The sequence below is a fragment of the Carlito syrichta genome, unplaced genomic scaffold, assembly GCF_000164805.1.
Source record: "Carlito syrichta isolate Samal-C Ts95f unplaced genomic scaffold, Tarsius_syrichta-2.0.1 Scaffold294881, whole genome shotgun sequence".
NCBI lineage: Eukaryota > Metazoa > Chordata > Mammalia > Primates > Tarsiidae > Carlito > Carlito syrichta.
Genome location: NW_007238977.1, coordinates 46,706 through 72,656, shown reverse-complemented (window position 1 = coordinate 72,656; position 25,951 = coordinate 46,706). Strand labels below are relative to the sequence as shown.

The 25,951-nt window shown below is 36.6% G+C and overlaps 1 protein-coding gene across 1 annotated transcript; it reads right to left on the bottom strand.

The window, feature by feature from the left end:
* Positions 1–5,646: 5,646 nt before the first annotated feature.
* On the bottom strand, positions 5,647–22,968 carry LOC103256722 (transmembrane protease serine 11B-like protein). The gene is made up of 10 exons (XM_021710618.1): positions 22,943–22,968; positions 22,747–22,862; positions 13,433–13,551; positions 13,272–13,339; positions 10,179–10,339; positions 9,338–9,376; positions 8,669–8,843; positions 7,561–7,820; positions 6,948–7,090; positions 5,647–5,808 (listed from the first exon to the last, which is right to left on the bottom strand). Exons 1-10 carry the CDS (start codon positions 22,966–22,968, stop codon positions 5,647–5,649), a joined length of 1,269 nt encoding a protein of 422 aa, XP_021566293.1.
* Between the last annotated feature and the right edge of the window lie 2,983 nt (positions 22,969–25,951).

Below are 25,951 nucleotides of genomic sequence, written 5' to 3'. Positions count from 1 at the left end.
GATTTTTTAATATTGTATAAGGAAAGGTGTCAACATTTGAATATATCTACTTTACTCAGGGAATTAACATTTTCAAAATGACAAATAAATACTGTTTAAAAATCATGCATGAATAAAAGATGCATTCAAAATGCAAGCTATGGCAGAATGCAGTGGCTCACACCTGTAATCCCAGCACTTGGGAGGCCAATTTGGGAGGATTGCTTGAGGCCAAGAGTTCAAGACCAGTCTGGATAACACAATGAAAGACCATCTCAAAAAATAAAAAAAATAATAAAATGTCTTTAAATGCAAATTTTAAAAAGTGTCAGATATACTAATGGATTGTCATATCATAGAGCACAAAAGTTCATTGATATGATTCAATTCCATGTTGGAAGAAACAACTACTTGTTGCATTTTGGTGTATTTTCAAAGGAGAATATCTACAAATATCTGAAAATGCTATTAACATACTCTTCTCTTTTCAACTACTGACCTATATAAAACCAGATTTTCTTCATATGTTTCAACCAAAATAACAGATTGAATGAAGTAGCAACCATGAGACTCTATCCATCTTCTATTAAACCAGACATTAAAGACATTTGCAAAGCTATATAAATAATACCACTTCTTTCATATTTTTTGTCTCGGAAAATATAATTATTTTAAATAAAATTATTTTATTTATATTAACATATAATTGATTTATTATTATTTTAAATAACTGTTTAATTTTTTTCAGTTTTAATTTTTAGTTTGCTATAGATATAATCTACATAAACAAAACCTCTTTGGGGTTCTCAATACTTTTTGAGAATGCAAAGGAGTCCTAAGAGCACAAAGTCTGAGAACTACTGCTATACATAATCTAGGTTCAAGAATATGGAGTTGGCAAAACTAGTACGGTAGGCTGGCTGCATGGATGCAGAGAAAGAGTTTATGGCCGTGATGGGCACCTCAAGTTTGCAGGCCTCAGGCCAACTCATTTGTAATAAGTTCATCAAAAGCTGCCTCCAGAGAAAGTGGCAAAGCTCTTACTATTCCACATAGTGCAGGAGAGGGTCCCTTACAATAGCCTGGGTGAGCTTCCCTACACCCTTAAAACTTTAATATGTGTAATATGGTCTACACTGCTGCTCTTTGCTTCCAGGCTGCTGCCCACCCCTGGAACGAATAAGAGTGATGGAACAACCCTCTCAACCTGTTCCATCAATAGAGTAGAAAAGCAGATATTTCTAGTTGTAGAAAAATACTACGAGGCTACCTGGTACTACAAAAGTCAACTACCCTTTTGAAATTGTGAGGCTAACAATCTGAGCAGGCTCATTTATATCAGGAACTACACAGCCTCATGGTATAGCTAGTATCCATATAGGAGTGTTGGGATAGGAAAAAAAATAAACACCCAACAGAACTTGGATAAGAATGGAGGGACCCATCTTCAGCCTTCACACACTCTCTTCAGAGGATACTGAAGACCTAACTCCCCTTCTTTCCCAGAAGAATAGACTTTCCTAAGGGGAACACATACCATGAGTTCAGTTATTATTTTTTATTTCTGTTTTTGACGGGACCTAACACTCTTCGAGAAAATGAGTGAGTCCCAATCTCCATATATTACTTAAAGTTTCTTTCTTTTTATTTTACTTTAAAGATGTGGGGTACAATTCAGGATTAGGTATACAAGTGGACATCGTTCAGATAAAGTTTGGGCCTCCTTTTGGTCCTTACTTTGCCTGGTTTGAGATCAGGTACCCTTACTGATGTTATGTGTCTCTCCCTCAGCAGTTTCTGGTTACTCTCAATCCCTTTCTTATGTATTATGGTAAACGTTAGGGTCCGCTTATGAGTGAGAACATGTGGTATTCAGTTCTCTGTTTCTGTGATAGATTACTGAGTATGATAGACCCTAAATTCATCCAAGTTGCTGCAAAGTCCATATGTTTGTCCTTCTTTATGGCTGCATAATATTCCATCGTGCATATGTACATTTTTTTTAAATCTAGTCCAGTTTCTATGGGCAGCATGGTTGATTACATGTTTTTGCTATTATGTAGTGCTGCAATAAACATGAGTGTGCAGGTTATTACTTGGAGTAAGTTTCAAAGGATGTCATAGAATCACAAAAAGCAAACCAACAAATCCAACAAACAGATTAGCAGATTCAAGGGGACGTGCGGAATGTCTTATAGCTGAGAATGAAGAATGAAGAATAAAGAAAAAAACAAGCAGCTAAAAAATGAAAAGACAAAACTCCAGAAAAGAAGTCTAGTAGAAAAGGAATTGGCGCCGAGCTCGGTGGCTCAGCCTGTAATCCCAACACTTTGGGAGACCGAGACAAGTGGATTGCCTGAGCCTGCGGGTTCGCGACCAGCCCAGACAACCTAGTGAGACCTCATCTCTACAATAAATAAAAAGTTAACTGGGTGTAGTAGCACGTGTCTGTAGTTCCGGCTACTTGGAAGGCTGAGGCAGAAGGATCGCCTGAGCCCAGCAGGTCCACGCTAGGGTGACTGTGAGCATGCGACTGCACTCGGGCCAGGCAATGGAGTTAGACTCCAACTCAAAAAACAAAAAAAAGAAAAGAAAAGGAATTGGGTCTAGAAATATCAGAGTTACAGAACCCTGCTCTCACCACTTGAGGAGCGTGTCAAGGGCTTAATGAGTATATAAGGCCAAAGGAGGGGCAAGGAACAAATATGAAATGGTTTCAGTGAGCTACAAAAGAGAAAATCATCAAGCCAGGAATAATATAGTATCATTCTTCAGTGTTGTCAGAGACACAACCTTCCCAGGACTTAGAAAAAATGTGTTATGGTTATTAACTGGGCATTTAGTTTGTGGACTTGGCAGACTCTGAGGTCTCTGAAGTTTAATCTCTTCTGATACAAACTCAGGAAACAACTAGAATAAACCTTTAAATGAATAAACCTTTAAAATTTTTATTTTCTTAATCTCAGCATTTTAGAGTAAAAAACTTTAATATGTGCAATACAGTCTACTCTGCCATAAACTTTTAAAACATTTACCTAAAGGCTTTCTTTATTATGCATAGACTATATGCACATTGAAGTAATTTGTATAAAATATATAAGATAAATATTACTAATCAAAACTATGTGTGCCAAACTTGGCACTACTCTTAACATAACAATAGCATCAAGACTATAAGGAAACATTTAAAATTTGTATTTTTTGAATAAAGCCACCAAATTAGTTCTTTTTTTTTACTTATCAGTTTATATAATTAAGTAAGGTATGCTTTAATTTGTGACTTTTCTGTTTATTGTATACTCTATCATTTAAAGCTATCCACGGAACTATCCATTTGTTTAGAACAATGTATGTGTGGACATAATACTAATTAGTGGTATTTGATTTGTAAAATAGTTGCTTTTGAATTGCTGCTTCTCATGGCAGGGTTTTGTCATTAACAAACTTTAACTCAGTAAAATACAGAATTCAGCGTAAGTTGTGTTTAAAAATTTACCAGTTAGGTTCCATCAAGATCTTTTCATTTTGAAGTGTACAAAAAAATTGATTTTTTTAACCAAAAAATGGAGTTTACTATGCTATATTAATAAACTCTGGCTCTCAGAAGAAGACAGGATCCAAGAAGATTCTAACTCCAAGATGGCATGGATTCACATGTAACAACTAAACTAGTATGAAATTGGCATCTGTAGGCTTAAAAACATAAAATTACAAGATTGATTAAAGTCTTAGCAGTCACTAGTATGACTTTCGCCAACCTCTAAACCTACTCTCACCCCCAAAAACTAGATCCTTGAATCTCCTCTGCCCCTTCTGCCACCCGAGCCTGCTGACCTACACGCCTGGGCTTGGAGCACTTGGATCCCCCACAACTGTGACTTCCTGGAGAAACACTTCTAAACTGTATGGACACTCATCCAGGACATGGGCCGGCACCTGACCAAACTCCGCAGGCCCAGGTGAGCACACCTCATCCCCTGGCGTGGCTTGGAGCCTCCTGCGAGCAGCAGCCTCCATGGTCACCCACCTGAGCCTCTCCTTCCAGTCTTCAGGTGGCTTTCTAACTGTCCCGAGCCCTCTCCCATACCATAGTCCAAGTGGACACAACCCTTCTGTTTACAGAAGAAGAGGAAGAAGGAAGAAGTAGAAAGAAGAAATCAGAAGGGGGGGGGGACCCACCTAAGAACTCTTAAGAAAACAAAAAGAAAAGAGAAAACTTGTCACTGAACAAAAATTACTGCTTTTAAATTTGTTTTAATTGAAATACATTACATGTGTCCATAGTTTATAGCTAGTTTTTGAAAATATGTTACAAGTAAGTAATTTTCCGGCAGGGTGCGGTGGCTCAAGTCTGTAATCCCAGCACTTTGAGAGGTCGAGAAGAGAGATTGTCTGAGCTCAGGGGTTCGAAACCAGCCTGGGCAACTTGGTGAGATCTTACCTCTACAATAAATCAAAAAATAAGCTGGGTGTGGTAGCCCGCACCTGTAGTGCTAGCTACTTGGAAGGCTGAGGTGGAAGGATCGTCTGAGCCCAGCAGGTGGAGGCTGTGGTGGCTGTGAGCATGCCACTGCACTCCAGCCTGGGCGACAGAGTGAGACTCTGACTCAAAAAACAAACAAACAACAATAACAACAAAATAAGTAATTTCCACAGAAACTTGTACGAAGAATTAACTGTACCTGATCACTGTAAATCTAAAATATGTTGTTTTGCCTAGTTTTGCTGATAGTGAAATTCTTTCACTATGATTGCAAGAATTGAACATACAAATAAGAGAATGTAACTCAATACCTGCATTCTGACCAGGTTTAGGTCACAGCTACACCCCTTCCACCAAAAGTATGACCTGAAGGCAGATGCAGCATGTTCCAACCCAGCCTGTAAACCATTGGGGTCCAGCCTCTCACAGTGTCTACTAATTTGCTATAGACAAAGACATACATTCATACTTCTAAAAAGTATAAATTACAAAAACTGAGAGTTTTGCCATGGTGAGATATGAATTGTGAGATAGAAAAGAAATAGTATTATAATGGTCTATGAGAGTGCTTTCTTTGCTTAGGCCTTTCTGGATCAAAACTAAGATTTCTTGTTTTGTCTTGTTGAGTCACTTTAAAATAAAAGTTCATAACTATTCCCTCAGGACCACAATTATTTCAAAACAACCATTGTACACACTAATTTAGAATGCATGTTAAATAAGGCTTAGAAACTGTGTGCCTATGTACCCCAGGGGGCTGTACCGAACTCACAGGGACGTTATGGAACTTTTTAAATTTTGAGGGATAAACTGCGATACTTGACATCTGTGGAATGCTGTGTAAACTTGAGGTTATCTGTGTTTCAACATTAGATTATACTACATGCCTTTAGATCATTTCACATCCTCACAAAGCTGGATTCTTGGTGGTTGCTGTTGTAGAAAGCAAATACCATACATAAATATTAATAAATGAGGCATAGAAATGATGGTGCTGGTGTCTACTTCACCTCTAAGATTTGAGAAGCTGTGCTCGACTCAACAGGTACACACAACCCTTTAGGAAGTAATTGTGTTTATTTAAGAATGAAATAAAAGTGTTCTTTTTATTCTTACAAAAACAATAAGGCTTAGGAGAAATAGGCAGAAATGACCTACAATAGTTGCTACATGATGCTTTTCTCTTAGATACCAGTCTTGGAGGCAATCCACTTGCGGTAGGCCGTCACTCGCGTATAAACCCCTGGCCTATTGATTGTCCCACATTCAGTTCCCCAGCTCACTACTCCAGCAAGGTACCAGATATTACGAGAATTGGGATGAACTAGTGGTCCTCCAGAGTCACCCTGAATAAAACAAAGAATATTTATCACTATCAGAATTTTCTTGCAGACACTTTACTTACACTAAATAAACCCAGATAAAGTTTGTAAGTGATCGGTGCTTCATAGAGACCATAGGAAGGTGTATGGTATAAATTCCTGTATTACCCTTAACCTCCTCTGTGACTGATCAAAATACAGTCCCTGGAATTCTGGGGCTTACATGGGACTCGAAGGTGTGACTTAATAAGTTATAAGTTCTACCTCTATGAGAAAGCTTTGGGAAACATGTGCTATAAGTATACTTGGAGTTCAGGGCTTCATATCTGAGAATAGCCAGACCCTAACTTAACCCTAGGGGGTAAGAAAGTGAGAGGAATTTGGAAATGAACCAAAGGTAATTGAAAAAATTCCAAGAATGATCATTTATTAAAATATAGTTGAGTCTGGACTGTGATGCCAGACAGACAGGTTTTGTATGCCAGTTCTGCTTACTAGCTATGTGACAAGCAAGTTACTTAACTTTCCTCTGCCTCAACTTCCTCATCTACAAAATGAAAATAATGATAGTATCTATATCATAAAGTTGTAATCAGGATTAAATGAATTAATATTTGTAAAGGGGCCGGGCTTGGTGGCTTAGTCTGTAATCCCAGCACTTTGGGAGACTGAGGCGAGTGGATTGCCTGAGCTCACAGGTTTGAGACCAGCCCAGGCAACTTGGCAAGACCTCATTTCTACAATACATAAAAAATTAGTCAGGTATGGTAGCACGTGCTTGTAGTTCTGGCTACTTGGAAGGTTGAGGCAGAAGAATCGCTGGAGCCCGGCAGGTTGAAACTGGGGTGGGTGGCTGTGAGTGTGCCACTGCACTCCAGCCTGGGTGACAGAATGAGACTCCAACTCAAAAAATATGTATATATGTACTTGTAAAGGACTTAGAACTGTGCTTAACTCAGAGCAAGTCCAACACAAATGCTCATTAAACAATTATAAACACATTGTTAAATGTAGGAAAGTTTTATTTTAGTACCAAAGCTGAGAGGGACTTTGATGGGATTGTCAAAATGCCAATTCATTGAAGCATAAAACTGTCCCCTCATTGGTGACTTTCCTAAAATAAGAGCACTTATTTACATAATATGAATAATGTCCAGAGTTACCTGGCAGGCATCAATATGTCCTTCCATGTACCCTGCACACAGCATTGTGTCCAGTACCACACCATCATAGGCTTCTTTAGCATTGCAAGTGTTTGTGTCAATGATCTTCACAGATGCTTTTTGAAGGGACACTGGGTATTCACCTAAAGGAAATCAACATTATCATCAAATAAGCTGCAACAGAGAAGGATGAAAAATTTGATCTGTCCTCTCTTCATAAGACCTACATTTGACTGCTGCCTATTTTTAGGATGCAAAGGCCTAGTCAGTTCTCTTACTGAAACCAGTGAAAAAAGAATGTTCAAATTATAATTTTAAACACCATTCTAATGCTGCCTTTCTGTCTTTATCTCTCTTACTACATCTTTGGGCCAGAGTTTTCTTAATTAGGTTTTTGAGGTTAGGGAGGTTCTACAACAAAATTGGTCTCCTTGGAATGTTTAAAACTGAAGTAATTTGCCAAGTCAGAACTTTGTATGCACCATTCCCTGAAAGATTGTCTGGGAGCACCAGGCATCTAGAGGTAAATGATGCCTTTGGCTGTATAGCCAGGTTACTGTTTTCCTGTTGCTTTTGAACCTCACAAAGTATGTTAAGTTTTTACTGGTCTTACCATCATATAAAAGTGCTCCCCATCCTGTAACAACAACTCCTTCACCTGGTGGAAAAACCTCTGTAGCTTCAGGAAGACAAACTCGATGTACATCATTTGTAAATAAGACTTTTTCAGTGAGCAGTATCACTGCAATATCATCATGATGTTCTCGCGGGGTATAGTCTTCATGTATAATAATTTGTTGAACACGATGTTGCATATAGGGAGGAATTACTTTAGTGCCAAAGCTGACAGTATAGTTTCTTGGACTGTTTGTCCTAAAGATTAAAAAAGTCACATATTTTGTTTTTATTTCAAGATGATAGAAACTCCTTTTGCATCTACTGTACTCTTTTGATGACAAGAATATTTGGTTGCTTTATTGTCAATTAGCAATGATACAATCTGATTTTTAAATTCGTTTTTAAAATATTTTTGAGTCCCTACACCATACACTATATAAGGTAATGGGAGCATAGAAATAAAAATAGCCTATAGCCTTAGGAATTATAAGTCTAATGAAAGATGGGTTAAACACAGGCAGTTATTATATAATAATTGGTTAAATGGTGGTATATATAATTAGTGGGATTAGGAAGCAAAAGGACTTAAATGTGTATACTTAAAGGAATGGAAGATTTCTTGAGGGAAATTAGCACTTTGGATGAGACTATAGGGCTGAGTCATATTTGCCTAAAAGATTAAGAGACAGAGGAAGGCGTATGCAGAGAAGGGAGGTATGAAACAGTACAATGTTTTTCATAAACTACAAGTAGTTCAGGAAGTCTTGAGTATAAAGTTATGAACGGTAAGAATCACGTGAGAAAAAATATGTGATGTCAAGAATTTCCATTTTTAGGAAGAAGGAAAAACCTTAGATAGGTTTATCGTAAAATTTGTCTTCCAAACCAGAACACTTCCGAGAATGAAAGGATGTGCTACTAATAATTAAGAAGGGATAGGGCAACCTCCTCAGGTCCCCTCCCACTGTGGGAGCTTTTCTGTCCTCTCAATAGATCCTGCTTTCTCAAAAAAAAAAAAAAAAAAAAGAAGGGATGAAAAGTGCAAACTTGAACTGCCCCAGGGCCTTTGGTCTCCCTAGTCTTGCATGGCATAATAAACTTACTTTTGAAAGCAGTGAGCCGCAGTCACCAGGTATCGTTCACTGATCAGTGATGCCCCACAATAGTGTTTCCCATTCATTTTAAGGCTTGCTTGCCAGGGCCATTCTCCTTCCTGAGCAACGGAACCTCCCTTGATTCTGTCATACGTAGCTGACATCCTTGCACGTCTCCCACAGCCTATCAGAAAGGGTCAGTTTTGTTTCACTGAGAATAGGAAGATAATATTTACCCAATTACAAAGCAGAGAGTGAACTGAGTTGTCCTTGTGTGATTATATCTGAAAATATCTTGCACTGATAGATACACAATGTAATGTATATGGAAATCACCCACAGCCCCTGGATCAGATGCATACCCAGCATAGTATCTCCAAGACACTTCAGCACTTGGAGAATGTGTGAGCTGTGGGAAGCAGGTGAACTAATAGTTATGTCTATGGACTTTGCAGCCAGACTCCCTGAGTTTGAATTATGGTCCCACTACGTACAAGCTGGATGAATATGGGCAATTGTGTCACTTCTCTAGGATTATCCATCTCTAGGATTATTAAGAGGATTAAATAAATTACTGTACATAAAGCACTTAGAATTGTGCCCGACTAATAGTAACAAGATATGACTGCTATGTTTTAGATCATCTCATACATTTGATCTTAAAATATCTGGACTTACGGTTGTTGATAATTTTTTCAGCATTGGCCTTACTGATTTCTGAAATAGAACAAAAAAGTCATAGTAAATTTAAAACCTAGCACCACTCACCCTGGAACAATGGAGTGAGATGTTAGATACAGCAAGGCAGGAAGGTCGAGAAATAATTTGGAATTTCAGGATAAAGTTCAATAGAAAGGAGAGAACAATATTTACTGGAATGGTTCTTTTATTACATGTGAATATATTATTCGGAAGTCGCAACTTCATAGTTTCACTGAGAGACTTCTTTTTTATTTAATTGGAATTGTATTCTACACCACTTAAAGTATAAAATTGCAAATCTCTTTCCTTAGAGGAAGAAGTACCCACAAGTGAAACTAAATCCTGCCAGTATAAAAAAATAACTTTTAAAAAGTGATCTGTCTTATAATGTTAAATTCAGTACTGTTTTTTAAAGTGTTGGAGATCATTAAAAGAGTAGCAAGACACATTAGATCTAAAGACTGTTTAAAGTATTAATATCTGCTTTGGAATGAGAAGCAGCTTCTTGTAACCCACCCCTTCAACTAACTATAAGGTTTGGCATTATTGTGATTTGAATGTGTTTTCTTTTATATATATATAAAACCTAGCACCACTTTACCATATTATATATATATATATATATAATATTTTTAAGATGTGGGCTACAATTCAGGATTAGGTATACAAGTGCAATGTGTTTTCAATAATGAAAAATACAAATAATTACTCTGATGTAAACATATTGAAGATCAGTTTTGGCTGTCTGATGTTTGTGAAATACGTTAGGAATAAGATAGTAAAAGTAACACTGCTCCTACATAATATCTAAGCTTACCCATGAGCCTCAGAGAATTAGGATCTGTAGTCAAGGATCCTGAGTGGTTCCTCAGCATTTGACGTAAAATGTTTTCAATTCTTCCTCTTGTGTTGTCCTTCATTGATCTGGGAGCCTTGAATATCAGCCATATATGTGCTGTCACACTAGTGTTATCAGGACTGGAAACAACATGAAGATTTCATATTTTGTAAAAGTAGCATTTTCTTCCTCATTCACTGACCTTTCATCTTTTGGTTTCTTCTGCCCTTTTTAGAGGAGTTGTGTAGTACCTTCACGTTAGGTTAGCCACAAAAGCATCCATCTGCCTACATTTACTTGATAACATATGCATACAGCTTTGTTATTCAACTTAGAGCAGGAGTTGCCCAACCCCCAGACCATGGATCAGTACCCATCCTTGACCTATTAGGAACTGGAGCTGCACAGTAGGAGGTGAGGAGCAGGCAAGTGAATGAAGCTTCATCTGTATTTACAGCTGCTCCCCATTGCTATCATTACTGCCTGAGTTCCATCTTCTGTCAGATCAGCAGGGCATTAGAGTCTCATAGGAGCACAAACCCTATTGTGAACTGCTCATTCAAGGGCTCTAGGTTACATGCTCCTTATGAGAATCTAACACTGGATGATCTGAGTTGGAACTGAGGCAGTGATGCTAGTTCTGCAGAGTGGCTGTAAATACAGATCAACATTAGCAGTGAAGTTTGACAGAGACCATAACAGATCAATTGCTTGCAGACTCATATCAAAACTCTATCAGTGAGTGGCAAGTGAATTGAGGTACTTCCATTGTACAACTGCATCTAGTGGCAGACTTTAAGTCAGAAACCAACACTTATTTTAGTCTGCACATGACCCACCCATTATTTTATTTTCCATTTCTGTCAGTACCTCCTTTTTGTATGATGAGTTGTATAATTATTTCATTATATATTATAATATAATAACAATAGGAATAAAGTGCACAATAAATGTTATGCACTGGAATCATCCTGAAGCCATCATCCCCTCTGGTCTGTGGAAAAATTGTCTTCCACAAAACTGGTCCCTGAGGCCAAAAAGATTGGGGATGGCTGATTTAGAGAACAAGCAGTTATACAAATCTGAAAAAAATAGAAAAATCCTGAGGCATAGGGTAAAGGTATCGCCTAAAAACTGGAATCATTTATTCATGTATTCATCAGTCATTTCTTGAGCAACTGCTATAAGAAGCAATGGGGTTAGGTGTTGTTTTGTGATGCAAGGGTGACTAAGACACAGTCTACACTCAAGGAATTTCTAGATATTTAGGGGAGATAATACATGTATATATAATACTATAATAAATGATGCAGAAGCAATAAGATATCTTATCTGGAGATATCCAGAAGAAAGCAAGTCATTTTTTACTTAAAGTATCAGAGAAATTTTCATGGATGAGGTGACTCACACATTGAACCTTAAAGTACTTTCATTGCTACTTTATCATTAAGCAAAAAATTGTATCAAGAAAAGATGAGAAGAAGGAATAGTTCTTTAGAATAACTGGAAAGCAATAATATTAATTATTGTTTATTGGGCATCTGCTATGTTCCGATGTACTTTGTACTAGATGTTCTATGTATTTTGTTATCACATTTATTAGAACACAGTCTCTACAACAACCCTGCAACATAGGTATCATCTTCATTTTATAGACGAGGAAATATTGAAGCTCTGAGAGGTTACATAATGTATTCAAGATTATACTGCTACGAAACTAGGATTTAAATTTAGTACAATTTACTCCATAAGCTGGGATCTTTACACAATGCATACTGTTGCCCTATACCTAGTCATCCAAAAACTGCAATGTTTAGAAGATTGGGCTCAAATGACTGAGGGCCTCCAATGCTAGCCAAGGGGTAGCAGTAATAAAAAGTTGTTGCGTAAAATTGTGTCTGAGGAAGATTGATCTGACTGTAGTGTTCAGGACAGATTTGATTGTCCTCTCAGGCTGGCCAATAGACATGCAAGATTTGTCAGAGAGCTCTGAGGCTAGTGTCTTAAGTGGAATTATGATGCTTTGTGTCTTGCCTGCAGGATGCTCAACATTTTGGCACAAAAATCAATCATAATTTCTAGGAAGCACTCAGTTCACATAAGTTTGATTACAATAGCAGAGTATGCCGAAGTGAAAAGCTCTGTCCTTCACAGGTTGTAGTCACCTCTGACAGATATCTGGACCCTTTAACTTTAGTCTCTCATTTCTATTTAATACTAAAATTGATCCCCAAAGCTAATGCTAGTTGGGACCTTAATCCGTTCTGCAGTCTAGTAGTCCTATGAATCTCAGGAGAAGATAAGAAGGGAAGACACCATCTTGTCACATTGAGGGAGGTAAAAGCAATAATTGCCTCCATTTGAAATATGTTTATTTACAAATCTTTCCACACAATTTTTTTGATCCTGAGCACAGTTCTATTAGTAAGGCAGGGCAGATATTATGATTAACATTTCATGAAATAGAGGAACAGACTCCAAGCAAAACTCTAGTGCTACTAAGTGGCAAAGGCTGGGCTCACTCATATTCTACAGCTAGTTTTGCCACTTTAAACCCACAAGCGGGGAAAAACAGTATAGCTTCTTTATTTCTTGTAATGGTGACTAGAAAGTTGTCTTTGGTCTCAAAGCCTGGTGTAGATATGCTGTCTTCTACCCTACAAGTAATAAGAACTCTAGTGGCAGTTCCATAAAGTATTTAGTTGACTTCCTAGGAGAAAACAGGATCTATATTTATGCAACTGCTAAATTAAAATGTTACAGCATCAATAATTGATCTAAGAGACCATCTAATATTTTTTGGACATAAATACTTTGGAAATCAGAAGGATTAGTCATCCATAATTTGAGGATTAATGCCTTCTCAATACATCCAATGAACTCAACTGTATGGTCCCAATCTTTGTTTTGGTTTTACATTGAACAATTAGTCTGACACTTAAGAAAATTCTGGGTATTTTTAGCTTATTGGTTAATGACTATACTATATCAACAGACTCTTCACAGAGCAAGTTGAAGCATAATGGTATGTATGATAGGTCTATTTCTTTTCTGATAGTGTTAGTTACTTACATCAGTGTGATGACTTGAGAATTGATATATTGCCTGTAAATGTTAGAACTCTGAAATGCATCAACCATCTGTTAAAAGAGAACATAGAATCAGATGTCAAATTTCAAGAATATATATTTCAGATCATTTACAATGAAACAAATAGAAAAATACTAACTTACCCTAGTCTCAAGAATTTTGCTGAGATAGTTGTTTTCTGGTGATGTCTCCCTTTCATAATTTCTATTATATGGGATATTCAGCGCTTTAAAGCTACCTTGGTAGTAGTAGATCCTGTTTTCTGAGACATTAAAAAAAATATTTAATATTTATAATTAAGTGGGCTTCAAATTCAGTTACAAATTACCTAGTAATACCAACCAATATGTAGCGTGCTTATATTAGAGATTGACAAACCCTTGTGCATCTTTTGAGTACAGTTGATTAGATAACCTGGACATTGTAGAAAGTGTTTGTAGATCCAATAACAGAATATGCATATGTTCATATATTTAGAAAGAGTAACATCTTGGTTGAGACAGGAATATATACTATAAAGAGATTTCTGTCTAAAATAATCAGTTGTCAGATTATATTATATTATTGTATTATATTATAGTAATAAAAATGGTTACTATTCAAGTATCTTCTACGAGAAAATACTTAAGAAAAACCTTATGAATTATACTAATTTTTCAGGAGAAATGTAATCTCAGAGAGATTATGTAATTTACCCCAAATCATGTAGCTATAAGACCCAAAGATCAAAACTTAATCTGTCTGACTCTATAAGCCACATTAATCTATTACATTGCCTTCCTAAATCTTCATAGATACAAAGCTACTTGATATATCTTATCTTTAATATGATAGATATTAAGCATTTAGGCATATGCTAGATATTGTATGAGTGCCTAACATACAATGAGCACTAAATAAATGTTAATATTATTTTGCAGTATGATCATTCATTGCCTTTAAAGATCATCTTGTGAAAGAGATAATATGAATGAAATCATTACATGAGGTATGAATAAGATAAATTATAAGACTTTCTTTTCAACTGCAAACTCTATATGAATACAGAGAAAGGAGACACCATAATTAAAATAAAATATAACATCATTATGAGTGTGAAAATATTTTAAAGTGAAGGAGGTGATGAAAAAAGAAGTCAGAAAGATCTAAACAAAGTGCTGAAAATGGGTTGATTATAAATGACTTATGAATAGACATTATTAATTTCAATTAGCTTGGCTGTGAGTCATAGGCTCTTTTACTGTAGAGACCAAGCTTTACAATGGTAGTTGATTAGGTTTTATCATAAGTAACAAAAAACAGAACTTGAATATATTCAATTTCTCTCCCATAATTCATCATTTACAATACACCATTCAGTTCTTTATTTGTATTCCCAATTATTTCTACCTTTTACAATGTTCAACAGTCATACATAATTTTAATGTAAATCAATAAATTGGCAAGGTGTGGATTGGTTTTATTACAGCAGGATGGAGTCTTTTTTTCAGAGTCAGTGGATAAACAGAATATTTAATGTCTAGACATTTAGATTAAGAAAACATACACTGGAAAAAAAAACACAATTCTTTAGTATTCTGTTTTTAATTTAATTCTATGCTGCAGTCCTAATGAGACACTGATCTGATGAAAATAATTCCTTGGGATTGGATGTTTACAAGGTTGCACCATATAATTAACATTTCCATCTCTATAAGCAGCTCAAATGCCAATAGGAATTGAAAAAAATGGATAAGAGAGCAGAAAAAAGAAATAATCTTACAACTTTTCTATGACTTAGTTACTTGTCTGTTATTTCTGGAAGGAACCCTGAAACATACATATACTTTTTTTTTTTTAAGTACTAAGTGCTCTGGGTTTAACATCAAGGTTTAAAGCATGAATTATGAGAGGATTTTTAAAGCTAACAGAATAAAAGGGCTTCTAGTTTTCCAACTTCTAAGCCCAGAAAAAGAACAAAGGACAAAAATAGTGGGCTCAATTATAAGAGTTACAACTTCAAACCAAAAACAGTGAAGCAAATATGCCCCAAACTGTGAAATATATACAAAAATGGGAAATAATGTAGTTCAGATATACATCTCACAAATTAAGCTGAATGGAATTTTTCTAAAAGTTCTCAACAATTAGAGTAACAAAACTTAAGGGCCTAGAGAAAGACAGGAATTTTTTGTAAAGACCTATTTTAACACTGAAGAATGGCAGAAGTAATAACAAAATTAAGTCATACAAATGTGCCATTTCTATTGTATGTGATCTAATCTCTCAGCGAGGCAACTTGGAGGTAAACTAGGGTGAAGAAGGAAGAAATGTTAGGAAGCACTACATCATAATTTAGAGAGTCTGCAAATTAGAGAGATTCCTCAGGGACAACCCAGCTTCTCAAGAGTTAAAAACTGAAGGTAAAGGCAACCTAGGGTTTAGGAAAATAACAGATGAAGCAAGAGACTGTTTGAAATAATAGACCAAGAAATAAGCTGCAAAATCCCTCAGCCTGGAAGTCCTGGGCAGAAAAATTACATAAAAGACAGAAATAAAGGACATCCAAATTAGAAAAAAAGAAAATCAAATTATTCCTGTTTGCAGGTAACATGCTCTTATATATCAAGAAACCTAAAGACTCAACCAAAACACTCTTAGAACTGATAAACAAACTCAATAAAATTTCAGGATTCAGAATCAACATACAAAAATCAGTAGTGTTTCCATATACCAGTAAAAAACTAATTTAAAAAGAAAATTTTAAATAATCCCAATTTCAATAGCTACAAAAAAATAAGACACCTACAAAAAATTTAACCAAGGAAATGATAGCTCTCCACAAGAAAAACTACCAAGCACTGATGAAGAAAATGGAAAGATACCTCATACTCATAGACTGGAAGAATTAATATTGTTAAAATGACTATACTACCCAAACAATTCTACAGATTCAATGTAACCCCTATCAAAATACCAATGTCACTCTTCACAGCAATAGAAAAAAATCTTAAAATGTGAATGGAACCACAAAAGACCCCACATAGCCAAAACAATCATCAACAAAAAGACCAAAGCTGGAGGCTTCACACTACCTGACTTCAAAATATACCACAAAGCTGTAGTAACCAAAATAACATGGTACTGATATAAAAAACGGACACATAGATCAATGGAACAGAATAAAGAACCCAGAAATAAATCCACATATTTACAGCTATCTGATTTTCGACAAAAATACCAGGAACATACATTGGGAAAAGACAATCCCCCCAATAAATGGTGCTGAGAAAACTGAATACCCATATACAGAACAATGATAATCGACTCTTTTCTTTTCTTTTTTTTTTTTTTTGAGTTGGAGTCTCACTTTGTCACCCAGGCGGGAGGGCAGTGGCACGCTCACTGCCACCATAGCCTTGACTTGCTGGACTCGGTAATACTCCAGACTCAGCCTTCCAAGTAGCTGGAACTACAGGCACTTGCCACTATGTTCGGCTAATATTTGATTTATTGTACAGATGAGGTCTCACCAAGTTGCCCAGGCTGGTCTGGAACCCCTGAACTCAGTCAGTCCTCTCACTTTAGCCTCCCAAAGTGCTGGGATTATAGGTGTGAACTGCTACGCCCAGTCATATTGTGTCAACCAGACTCTTTGCATTGACAAGACTTTTATCTCACACACACACACACACACACACATACAAAATCAAACCAAAATGGATTAAAAACTTAAATGCAGGAATCCAAACTACAAAACTTTAGAAGAAAACATAGAGGAAACACTTTTCAAGACATTGGTCTGGGCACAGCTGAATAAGACCTTAAAAGCACAGGTAATAAAAACAAAAATAGACAAATTCTATTATATCAAACTAACAATCTTCTACACAGCAAGGGAAACTATCAACAGAGTTAAGAAATACCCTGCAGAATGGAAGAAAATATTTGCAAACTATTAACCCAACAAGGGATTAAGAGTTAATGTCTAGGATATACAATTAATTCAACAACAAATTATCTAATTTAAAAATAGGCAACTGATCTGAAAAGATATTTCTCAAAATAAGACACAAAAGTGGGCAAATGGTATATATTTTTAAATACTCAACATCACTAATTATCAGAGAAAGGCATATCAAAACTGCAATGAGATATCATCTCACCATGGTTATTATCAAAAAGACACAGATAACAAATGCTTTCAAGGATGCAGAGAAAAGGAACCCATATACTGTTGAGGAGAAATTTAAACTAAATAAAGCTATTATGGAAAACAACATGGAAGTTCCTCAAAAAGCTATTACCATATGGTTCAGCAACCTTATTACTGGGTGTAATAAGAGAAAAGGAAATTAGTGTGTCGAAGAGAAATCTTAACTCCTATGTTTATTGCAGCTCTATTCACAATAGCAATCAGCCTCAGTGTCCATCAAGAGATAAATGGATAAAGAAAATATGGTATATACACACAATGAAATACTATTCTGCCATTAAAAAAGAATGAAATTCTGTCAATTTCAGCAACATGAATGAGCCTAGAGGACATTATGTTAAGTGAAATAAGTCAGGCACAGAAAAATAAATACTATACATACTCATACGTGGAAGCTAAAAAAGTTGTTCTCATAGAAGTAGAGAGTAGAATAACTGTTACTATAGACTGAAAAGTATAGAGGGAGGAGACATAGGAAGAGATTAGTTAACAAAAATTATGCTAGGTAAGAGGAATAATTTCTTGTGTATTATAGCACTGTATGGTGACTTTAGTAAACAATAGCTTATTTTATATTCTCAAATAGTTATAAGAAAAAATTTTAATGCTTTCAACACAAAGAAAGATTAATGTTTGAAATAATAGTTATGCTAATTATCCTGTTTTGATCATTACATATTATATACATGTATCTAAGTATAACTCTGGACCTCAAAAATGTGTACAATTATTTAATATGTGTCAATTTTAAAAAATCTCCTTCATCCTACAATTCACCTCCATGCTCCCTTCTTACAGGGTTCTTTAGAAAACATCAGTCCTAAATTACAAAGAACAAATAGTAGTTATAAAACATGATGTAGGAAACTTAATAGATCTTGGAGGGAAAGAGTCAAAAGGAAGAAAGAATATACACAAAAATCAGTAGAGGAATTATCCAGGGAACAGAAGATGAGTTTTAACAGCTAGTTCCCAGTTTCAAAGATGTCCCAGACAAACGAGTTCAACAATATACAATAAGTTCAGTGAAGAAGAAAAGTAAGTTTTAGAATCCAGCAAATAAATGGAAGAGGAAGATAAGACTATCAGAGATGAAAACTACATTTAAATTCATAGATATAGATTTAAAATCTTGTGACATGAAGAACAGGCTTGAGTAAAACAAAATAAAATAGAAAAATAAAAACTAAAATTATTGAGGAACTAAGCATCAGGAGAAGCAAAAGAGTTTCAAAAAACTGTATAATTGTAGTTCCTAAAAAAACGAAGTGAACAAATGAATTTGAATTTGTAGCTTAAAAGAGTTTGTTGTAGTCGGGCTCGGTGGCTCAGCCTGTGATCCCGCACCTTTGGGAGGCTGAGGTGAGTGGATTGCCTGAGCCCGCGGGTTCGAGACCCGCCTGGGCAGCGAGACCTCATCTCTACAATAAATCAAAAAAATCAGCGGGGCGTGGTAGCGCATGCCTGTAATTCCGGCTACTGGGAAGGCTGAGGCCGAAGGATCGCCGGAGCCCAGCAGGTCGAGGCTGCGGTGGCCGGGAGTGGCCACTGCACTCCAGTCTGGGCGACAGAGTGAGACTCCAACTCAAAAAAAAAAAAAAAGAGTTTGTTGTGTTTTTTTTTTAATGGACAGCCAGGCAGGGGACAGGAGCAGCCAAGCGGGGTGAGAGGGTGACCAGGTGGGGGTAGAGGGGTGACCAGGCTGGGGGGAGAAGGTTGGCCATGCAGGGAGAGAGGGGCGACAGACAGGGAGCCTTCAGGTGTGGTTGTGTGGGGGATGGCTGTGCTCTTCCGCCCTGGGCTCTGCAGGCCACCCCAGCTCCCCACCCACCCCCAGGGACTAGGGAGGTTGGAACAGGACTGGAGTCCTCCAGGGTGACACCCAGCGTCTCAGGCCTTCTCTGGAGGGGGCGTCTTTGCCTTCCCTGGAGGGGGCAGTCGTTTCTATGGCCCTGTTGGGGCCTTAGGGAGCAGAACTAGCAGAAGCTGCTCAAAGAGGGAAGGACGCATGGCGGGAAGCTCCACTGTGTTCTAAGAATTGAAACAGTAAGACTGACAACTTGGTGAGAACATTGCATTTTTAAAATCTTATGATTATTTAGGCAGAAAAAAATTTGCACTTACAAATGGGAAATGGTCAAGATCTTTTTTGGGGTGAGGAGCAAAACTAAATGGACATAAGATAGTGGAGCAAGTTTACAAAGTTCTGAAGAAAAGATAATGCAAACCAATAACATTTTCGCTTGTATTTTTTTTTTTTTTTTTTTGCATGTAAGATTTCAGGAATTTCAGCTGCTTAGAACTTTAAAGGAATGACTTCAAGAAGACATATAGCCAACCTGGAGATAAGTTTTAATGAGAAATTCAGGAATCAAGAACATTCAGTTAAAAATGATAGATTTAAATGTTTTTTCCCCAAATCCCCTTAAAATGATAAGAATAGTGTTTGATTTGGGATTTGAAAGAAATTAATCCACAAAGACAGTGATTATGAGAGAGGAGGCAGCAACAGCATTATGGAAGCTAGAGGCGGGTAAGTGAGTGGTAACTGGCCTAGCACACCCAAGAAGCCTGAACTCTATTATAGGGGTGGGGAAAGTAAAGACATGCTGTTTTTAAACTGCCCCCTAAATGGTGCCAAGGCACTTGTGGAAGTAGGAATGAGAAGGGGATTAAAACCAGAAAGACTAGTTGAAACAGTGAGCCCCCAGTGTCTTCCTAAACTGCTAAGGTTTTTAGATCAGGGAGATGAAAAACATAATTGAGGTTGGGTACACTATTCTCAGAATGTCTATGCTGGACTTTTCCCAACTTGACTACAGAAAACTAGCAGCAAATATCATATGCATGCAAAACAATAAAAGGCTTTTTTCCCCCCATCGGATGATTCCAACCAACCCTAGAGAAAAGATCTAAATATATTGGTAATTTGGGTTCTCTCAACACCACAACACTGATAGAACATTTGTAATAAAAGCCATTGCCAACAGACACTCCCCTCATAGAAGTTCCAGTCAGTTTTTTGGTCTCCAATCTCAAATATTAACAGACACCAAGGATCAATACATATTTGAGAAATGTGTCATCTAATAGAAAATATGACCAATATAAGCAAAGAAAATCTTGGAGAAAAAAGAAACTATTCAGGCAAAAAAATTTTAAAATTACTATGCTCAGGATTTTTGTAAGAAAGAATATCAAGATGTTATATAGGGAATATTTAGTTAATAAAAAGATATCATATAAATTAAATATATAGTAGCAAAAATAAATAATTCAATAGAAAATTTTGAAAAGAAACTTGAGAAAATCAAAAAGTTATTTTTTGGGAAAAAAAGATGAAGGGATAGAAAATATAAAGAAAAGAATTTAAAAACAATTAGAGGCTACATTTAGGAAGCCCATTATCAAAATAGCAGGAGCTTCAGAAAGAGACTATAAAGGACAGGAAATCATCAAAGAAATAATCAAAGAAAATTTCCAGATCATGAAATATAAAACGAATTGAAATGAATGAACTGAGCTGAATTATTTACTAAATGCCAGCACAATATGATCTATACTATGTCATATTACCATGAAATTTTGAAATATTGGGAACAAAGAAAAGCATCCAATGAGGTTTTAGAACATGGGAGACATGGATAGAAGAGGTTTCACTCAAAAGTCTTAGAATCAAAACATCATCAGACTTTTTGACAGAGACTTGGAAGGCGAGAAGACAACTGAACATTAGCATCAAAATTCATAGGGAAAATTTTTTTCCAATTTAGAATTCTATATTATTAATTTAGGTGAAAGTATAATTAAGACATTTTCCGGTAGGTAACATCAAAAAATGTACACTTCCTGTCATAACCTTCTTCCAGAAAGCTCCTGCAGTATATACTCCACTACAACTGAGTGAATAAAACAATAAAATGGAAATATGGAATTTAGGCATTGGGGATCAAACCCAACAGATAGTGAAAGTAATGCTCAAGATGTTGCTAAAGGAAACAAATGACTGTGACGTACCCAGGGTATGAATGTGTACAGAATCTTCATTCTTCTATAGTATAAAGTGAATAGATAATACCAACAATTGGAAAATTATGATACATAAATATTAAGCATCAACTTAAAGAGTTAAAAGTGGTTGCTTCTGCATTTTTCATAAAAAACTCTAAATAACTATTTGACCCTTTAAACTCTGAATAGATCTAGCTTTGGAGAAAATAACAACACTCCAACTTGGCAATGCCATGGAGAAAGGACCAATAGTGAGCATATGCTCCCTGTAAATATGTATTCAAAACTAAAAGCCTGTAGTAACTTTTATTACAAACCAGAATAGAGTGTTATAAATATTGACAATCTACCAGGAGTATTATTTGCTAACAAACTACTGAGAAGTATCAGAAGAATATGAGAGGTACTAGTGTGCTGATTCTCTTGTCTTTTATAGTAGGATATAAATGGCACAATGTCTAAAGTTAAAACACACTGCTTTAAAATAATGACTCCAACTTTTCTTATGTTTCCAAAGTCTTTTTCAAATGTTATGCTAAGCCGGGCTGGGTGGCTCAGCCTGTAATCCCGTGCCTTTGGGAGGCTGAGGTGAGTGGATTGCCTGAGCCCGAGGGTTCGAGACCCACCTGGGCAACTTGGCGAGACCTCATCTCTACAATAAATCAAAAAACTAACCGGGTGTGGTAGCGCATGCCTGTAATTCCGGCTACTCGGAAGGCTGAGGCGGAAGGATCGCCGGAGCCCAGCAGGTCGAGGCTGCGGTGGCTGAGAGCGGCCACTGCACTCCAGTCAGGGCGACAGAGTGAGACTCCAACTCAAAACAACAACAACAACAAAAAATAAAAAATAAAAATAAAATGTTATGCTAAATAGATTTTTCTTATTAATATCTTTGCTATGAAAAAACTATTTGAAATTCAATATTCATTGGTTTCTCTTCTTCAAATAGAATAATTGTAATATTTTAATTATAAAATAACACATGTAGTACCATCCTGGCAGAATTACTTTTTCTGCCTGTGTAGTAATTATCTGTTTACACATTCGTGTGTCTACAGGAATAGCCATTCTTTTACCTGTGTCTAGTCAAAAAGATGTTTGGCAAATGTCAACATTATTTCCGAGATCTGGGGTCACTGATGCCATTTTAAAGGGAACTAATTCATTGTTTTCAATCTTTTATCTTTTATAGAAATGAAAGTAAAGATTACGATAAAATGAAATAAATTAAAAAAATTTTTTTTTACCAACCTACTGCCAGAAAGTGAACCAAGAGACCAATAGTTATTCCAAGGATTGCCAGCACTCCAAACACAATAAGGGCAATCATCCATAGTGGTAAGGATGGACGAGGAGCTACGAATGGTCTGCGAGTAAAGGATATGAATACAAAGGAAGTATCAGAAAAAACAGTCACTTTAAAATCTATTTCTTTTCTCCTACTCACCCCCGGAAGTTCCACAATTTAGACATAGTAGTAGCAAAAAACATTTGAAGAAAGGAAGGAGAAAAGAAAGAAGAAAGAGACAAAGAAACAAAACAAACCATGAGCTTTTCTTACAACTGTTGATAAAACCTCTCTAGATCTGTGCTATGAAGTTATTTTCAGGAGTACGATGGTTGATGCCAAGTTATCTATACTTGTCATCTAGCTCCCTTCCCTAATCAATGGGTAGAAACACAGTAAGTATCAATAAGGGAAGATTTTATCCAGTCATCAGGGAGGGACAGGAAGGGAAATGTCTTAGAAGTTCTTTATGCCTAAACTTACAGTATTTTTTTTTTGAAGACTGACTATGAACCTATGTTATTTATTATATCTTTATTAATTACAAAGAACACACAAATATAGAGTGCTACACTACTAGGTTAGAGCAGTGTCCATCTATCTTACTAGCTTGTTTATTACTGTGGTTCAAATAAATCTTTTGTTGAAAATCATGCCATGATAAATCTACAATAAATTCGATATTTTCACCGTGTCTCATTTAAGCAACAAATATGTATTAGGAGCCTCAGCCTACGTTGAGATAAGGATTTGTTTGAATTTCCTAGACAAAGAGGTGTGAAAAGACAGAGCAGAAAAAGGGAGCAACATGCAGTGCTCAAAGAAAACAGCAATTTAATTTTGTTGAGCAAACTTTGAGTCACGAGTTGGCCAAAGATGAAATTGGAAAGTGTGATGCTTAATTGTATATGTCTAGGCTATGGCGCCAAGCTGTTTGGTCAAACACTAGTCTAGATAGTTCTGTGAAGTCATGCCATATCTGTGATTAACATTTATAATCAGTTGACTTTAAGTAAAGAAAATTACCTTCTATAATGTAGGTGGGCCTCATCCAATTGATTGAAGACCTTAAAAGCAAAAACTAAGATTTCTGGAAGAAGGAATTCTGCCTTGAAACTATAACAAAGAACTCCTGCCTGAGTTTCCAACCTGTCAACTTGTCTTATGAGTTTCAGACTAGCCAGCCCCACAATTGTGTAAGCCAATTCCCTAAAGTAATTCTGTGTGTTTGTACTTATGCTCACATAACTATATTTATATGTATATACGTGTATCTAGTCTATAAATATCTTACTGGTTTTGTTTTTCTGGAAAACTCTGACTGATACAGAGAGGTAGCAACAAGAAAAATCTTTGATATCACACAAAGTTGATGAGATTTTTGAATTCTGTGCTAGATTTTCTTCACAGGTGATTGGAGGGTGACTTTTTTTTTTTGAGCTGGAGTCTCACTCTGTCGCCCAGACTGGAGTGCAGTGGCCGCTCCCGGCCACCGCAGCCTTGACCTGCTGGGCTCTGGCGATCCTTCCGCCTCAGCCTTCTGAGTAGCCAGAATTACAGGCGCGCGCTACCACGCCTGGCTAATTTTTTGATTTATTGTAGAGATGAGGTCTTGCCTGCCTCGGAGGGTGATCTTAATCAGAATCACTTGGGCATGCTTATTAAATATGCACACAGTGGGATCTTACTTTAAATCTTGCAAATTTGAATCACTAGAAGAGCCTGAAAATTTGCACTATAACAACCGTGGTAATGCAGATTCTCACTAAGCTATGCACTATCTTCACAGTAAAATATTGAAAAACTTTAAACTACTAGGGCATATTGTCAGATTTTTAAAATTAGAAGTAGCATTTGAATGCAATGTATATAATGTATTGGATCATAGATAATAATAAATTGGGTTGATGCTTTCAGGAAAACAAAATTTTTTTAAAAATTTATTCTCTGTTAATGTTTCTTCATTCTCCCCAAAAGTGATTTCATATATTTTTTTCTCAAATCTTCAGCACCCATCTTCACTCTGATAAACTTCCTTATTCCACTGAGAAAATGGAATTTGCCAGAAAAGAATCTTCACAATTCCACCATCATATTAGTGAAGTTCTCTTTATCTGTGCCCCATCTCTCTTTTTCTCATGTTACTGTAAATCAGTTGCCTAGGCCCCTGTCTTAGGCCAACTCCTCCACCATCTCTTCTCACTGTCCAACATATAACCTAGGTTCCAGCTATTTTAAACTACCCAGAATCCTATGGACGCACCAGACTCTTTCATGTCTCCGTGTCTTTGCACTTACTGTTCCATCACCTAAAATGTTCACCTCAAGTCTACCCAGTTAGCTCACACTCAAACTCTGTCACCTTCTCTTCACTGATGTCTTCCATGGCTAATATTATGATCCTACAATCATATTACTATTTTTCTCCTTTAGTGATGAGCATGTTGTGATATGGGACCACATCATTATTTGTTGTGTTTTATGCACAGAACATAGCATGATGTTCAGCATTGTAGATAATTTTTGTTGAATAAATAAGTAAAGACAAAGGGAATCGAGGGCAACTATATCTCAGAGGATAGATAAGGCAGAAAGATTCAGATTATGTGAAGTCTTTAGTGCTTGTCAAGGAGCTTTGATTTTACCCTGTGGAAATGACTAATGAGAAATTGTAGTGCTTAGGAAAATAAATCTTCTAACAGCATGTTCAATGACAGTTGAAAGGAAGAATAAAAGGAAAGAATCAGTGATGAAAGAGATCGTTATAATTCATAAGAATAGAACGGTGGGATGATAGTAAGAATGGAAAGTGAGGAATTTAAGAAAGTTTATAGAAGTAAAATATTTGCCAGAACTTGGTAACTACTTAACTATATTGGTAAAGGAAAGAAACTTGTTAAAGATGTCACAGACTTTGCCTTAAGTATAAGGAAAGCCGGGCTCGGTGGCTCAGCCTGTAATCCCGCGCCTTTGGGAGACTGAGGTGAGTGGATTGCCTGAGTCCGCGGGTTCGAGACCCACCTGGGCAACTCGGCGAGACCTCGTCTCTACAATAAATCAAAAAATCAGCCGGGCGTGGTAGTGCATGCCTGTAATTCCGGCTACTCGGAAGACTGAGGCGGAAGGATCGCCGGAGCCCAGCAGGTCGAGGCTGCGGTGGCCGGGAGC